Source organism: Hakea prostrata, chromosome 1 (assembly GCF_041222555.1).
Source record: "Hakea prostrata isolate BN-2017 chromosome 1, UWA_Hpros_2, whole genome shotgun sequence".
In the NCBI taxonomy this organism is placed as follows: Eukaryota; Viridiplantae; Streptophyta; class Magnoliopsida; order Proteales; family Proteaceae; genus Hakea; species Hakea prostrata.
Genome location: NC_142600.1, coordinates 58,560,496 through 58,565,014, shown reverse-complemented (window position 1 = coordinate 58,565,014; position 4,519 = coordinate 58,560,496). Strand labels below are relative to the sequence as shown.

At 38.1% G+C, this 4,519-nt stretch overlaps 1 protein-coding gene across 1 annotated transcript; it reads left to right on the top strand.

Annotated features, from left to right (window-relative positions):
* Positions 1 to 3,172: 3,172 nt before the first annotated feature.
* LOC149029208 (uncharacterized) lies at positions 3,173 to 4,297 on the top strand. The gene has a single exon (XM_089142648.1). The coding sequence runs from the start codon at positions 3,173 to 3,175 to the stop codon at positions 4,295 to 4,297; it is 1,125 nt and encodes a 374-aa protein (XP_088998774.1).
* Positions 4,298 to 4,519: the final 222 nt, after the last annotated feature.

Below are 4,519 nucleotides of genomic sequence, written 5' to 3'. Positions count from 1 at the left end.
CCATTTTTCTCACTACATTGATTTCCTAATTTTGTTTTGCTATGTAAAACATCATGATACCTTTTATTTTTGTTAAACAACGAAAGTGTATAACTTGCAGCCATTTTACTCTCTTGCCGGGAGACTGCAGGTTATTCCTACAGCTTCCCAGATTGTTGCTATCTTCACGAAACACCCAAGCTCAAGGAATTGTGGATATCTTCATCTGTGGCACACGTTGAGAGAGAGAGCAAGGTTTTTAAAAATTGTAGAAATCGTGGAACGAAGATGATGCCAGGGTTTTTTTTGTTTTTGTTTTTTAATAAGTAACCGGCTTGGTTTACAATTCGGTTCATTCATCTGAACCGAATTGTTGTAACCGGTTTAACAGGGAAAACAAAGAACAAACCCATTTTAAATCCAACGGAACTGCTTTTTTTCAGTGACATGTGGCGGCCATCTGGAGCGGCCGCTGGATGGCCGCTCCTTTGATGGCCGCAGGTGATTGAAACCCTTTTTACCGTGCCTTTTTAATTGGGATACAACTCGCGGTTCAAAATTTCAAGGGATCCGGCCTCATGAGAGATTTACTGAACTCTGACATATATAACATTGATTGAAGAAAAAAGAACAAAGAAGTTGAATTCAATAAATTTTCTCAAAGAAAATTCAAAATAAACAACAAGAAAAGTTAATGCACTTTTAAGTTATCACCTTTTTTATGGGTAATCAAGTTACAACCCAGTGAGATTTGATTAGATTTGAGAAGCGATAACTTAAATAAGAAGAGAAAATGGAATGCAATAAATTTAATGCGAGATGATATTTTTGGCATACAGTAAATCCTGGTAGATAAAGATGAAATTAATATCACTCTATTGTTGAAATTTCCTGAGAACAACTTACAGAAAGGAAAAGGAACAAAGAAATATAGGAGGAAGAAACAACACTATAGAAGAAAGAAGAGGCAACTCAATCAGGTATCATATTTTTTACTCTACAGTCTTAAGTCTCTTATTTGTGTATTTGGCCAGATCAACCTTGCTGTGTTTTATGGCTTGCAATTCTTTGCAAACATAGAAAGGAAAGGCAAACTTGGTGCCAAAGGCTTTTGCACAAGCAGAGTTTTTTTTTTTTTTGGAGGGGGATGGGTGGGATTTTTGTTGGCGCCTGCGCGGATATCCATCCGCGCAGGCCTTAAACTGTGACACGTGTTTTCCAGAAAATGAATGGTTGAGATTTATTTAATCATTTAACATATTTTAAATATTACAATCATATGTCCTTCAGATTTTTTAAATTTACGAAGTTAACTTACATTCCTTCCATATCAAAGGAAAACCTAAACTTGCACAAACAACGGCCGTCTGAGTTAGAAAATCTAACAATCCGAACACTAGGAATCGATGCCGGGTTCACCACTGAGAAATCGTTGGCAGCTGCTACCTCGTCCTCTTCTTTCTCTTCTCCCTCTTCTCCGTCGTCATTTTTTCATCTCTTCCTCTGGGACTATACACCTCCTTCTTCCCCTTCCCGTTTACCTTGGCTTCATCGGAAACCAATGTCATCACTGGAATATAATTTTCGTAGATTCTAAGTCTGCGGCATCTGATATGATGTAGGAGGATTGAACCATTCTCGATATGAGAAAGGGAATGTTCAGTCAAAAACCGCTCACAGATCTGTAGACAAGAAGCTTCTCTGGTTCATCGGCATAGGAGCCTAACAGGTTCACAACGTTCTTGTGCTGCACATTTCCCAATAGCTTAGCCTCTTTCACGAGGTCCTTCTTCCCTTGATTTAAGTGTGATAGCCGCTTCACTGCTATCCCTCTTCCATCCTCCAATTTCCCCTGTTAATTGTTAAGAAGAGTAGGATACATCACCAAAACGAAAAATATGCTCATATCCACTTAAGTGTCAAAAGCTTTCCAAAATCAAAACTCTGATTCTCAACATTATCGGATATCAAACCATTTCACTAATCAGAATTCGGCATGAAAGAGTTGATTGAGGAGAGAAAATACCTTATAAACAAGGCCTAATCTACTGTCGCCAAGCTTCTGATTCGAGTGAAAATCTACAGTTACTGCAACTAGGGTTCCTCTGGCCGTCCTTGCCGTTGCCTTCGTTGCCGCACCATCGGATTTATTAGTGATTCTGCTGCAAATTCGTTTCTTAACTTGAAAACTGTGGTTCCGAAACGGTGAAGCAGCCCGGCGGGTGGTGTTGGTGGTGATAGATGTAACATGATGATTTTTATAAATTTAGAAATTTTGAAGGATGCATGATTGTAATATTTAAAACTTGTTAAATGATAAATAAATCTCAGCCATCCATTTTCTGAAAGACACCTGTCACAGTTTAAGGCCTGCGCAGATGGATATCCGCGCAGGCGCCAACAAAAATCCTGATGGGTGGGGGCTGGTGGGAGGAATTTTCCCACACAACCTTACTCCAACAATTTCTTTGCTAACGTAGACATACTACATAAATTTTGCAATGTCTGCAAAGGAATTTTGATCATTATAGCATAAATAAAGAAAGACTGTATGCCAGAAGGGGGGGGGGTTTGGGGCTATAGAGTTTTCATCATTAACTTTTTTTTTCTTACTTGGAAATCTTTTGAAATCTCTAACGCGTGCATGTACTTAGGGGCTACAAATAGAGTATCAATAAACCCAAATCTTTTATCATCTATATTCTCTATATTAAGATGGGGTATCCTTTGCAATTCTGGTATTTGATTATTTTCTTGCATTTGGGATTTATTGTTTCTATGTTCATGAATTTATATGTATCGGTTAGAAGTATTATTAGGATCATCTTTCTTTGTCTCTTAAGGTTCAAAAAATTCAGTTTGCCTTCTAGATATCAAGATAATCAATAATTAGGATCTCTCTCTTAGTTGCAATTTGATTTCTCAAACTACCATACAAGTTAGACCTTATTTGTATGAGTATCAACTTGGATAGGAATATTGCATGCATATAGTAACTCTGAAGAGGCCTCTCTATATTTTTGCTAATTGAACTGTGTTTTGCCCTCAAATGAAAACGCTTTCTTTCTTCTTCTTTTTTGAGTCTGTATTTATCAAATTTGCACACTGATGTTCAGTCTTAGTATGTATACCAATTCAAATTTTCAGTTGAAGATTGCCAGATCTCAATATCATTTTCGGTACACAACACACTATGGAACCACAAGTGACGGTAGAACAACTGAAGTGGTTTGAGTCCAATGAAGGGAAGCTATTTTCACGTCTTGTGATAATTGATTTCCAACAGGGCGGCTCAGCTGCATGGCAAGTTATTACCTTATGGGTGTGGCTTGCAGATTTAGGAATTCCTAACATTATGGTGAAGCTACTGGCAGCATCAAATGCAGTCATTCGTTTTCTGTCGAAGGAAACATTGATATGCCTGGAATGTATCAAGACGGGTAGAATTCTTGATCATCCTCTTAATGAAATGCCATTCATGCAGATGGTTACAAATAAAGCCATTTCTCTACAGATATTGAATAACAATAGAAGGCAAGTACTAGAGGGAATGCTTAGGGTTACAGAAAATATTTGTGCCAGAAGATTTGTGGACATTGAGTTGCAGTCAGTAGCAAGTGCAATCCAACCAGCAATGTCTCAAATCAGGGATATTGCAATCAATTTAGCAACCCAACAAGCAATGACACCACTCTGGAGCAGACCCATCTGGGAAGCAACACAGAATGTCAGCAAAATGGTGCCCAGGTCCAGGGCCGTGCCTTCTGGTGAAGTTTTCAACATGTCGGATGATAATAGAGAAAGGCTCATGATAAAGCCCTATGGTGAGGGTAGCAGTAAAGGAAGTTATACTGAAGAAAGACAGACTAGGGCCTTTGGTGAAGCTGTCAACAAGATGTTTGATACTACTAGACCTAAACAAACCATTCCCTATGGTGAAGGTCGTGGGTTCGTCGGTGGTTCCAGAGAAAAACAGATGAATCAAGCCTTATCGACAGCAGCTGAGACGAACTTATGTGCTATGATGAGCCAATGGAATATAAAGGAACGAGAAGAAGATAAAAGCATGTTCATGACATTCTCCAGAGGGTATCCAGTATCAGCGTTTGAAGTACTCGACTTTCTTACCAAATTGCATGGAGACTGTGTTGAATCAATTTACATGCAAGAGGTGGTTCCTCAAAATGTGCAATCATTGTTTGCATTGGTGGTCTTTAAGCAAGGTTCAACACTTGAAACAATTCTTAATGGCCAAGAGAAGGTGAATTTTAACATTAATGGAAAACATGCCAAGGCAAGACGCTGGGAACCAAAGTGATTTTGCTAGACAATTATATTTTGGAAAACAGCTCCTTATGTTTTACTTCTGTAAAAGAACATTATGCGTACTATGTTGGTTAAATTGTTTAAGCAATGATTTCAATGTTCTAATTGTTTACCCAAAAAAGAAAGTGTTCTACTTGTTTTCCTTTTGCTCTTTTGTTATAAGCTCTACTTTGGACCTTTTGACTAATCTCTTAGTAAAAATATTAACTTTCAA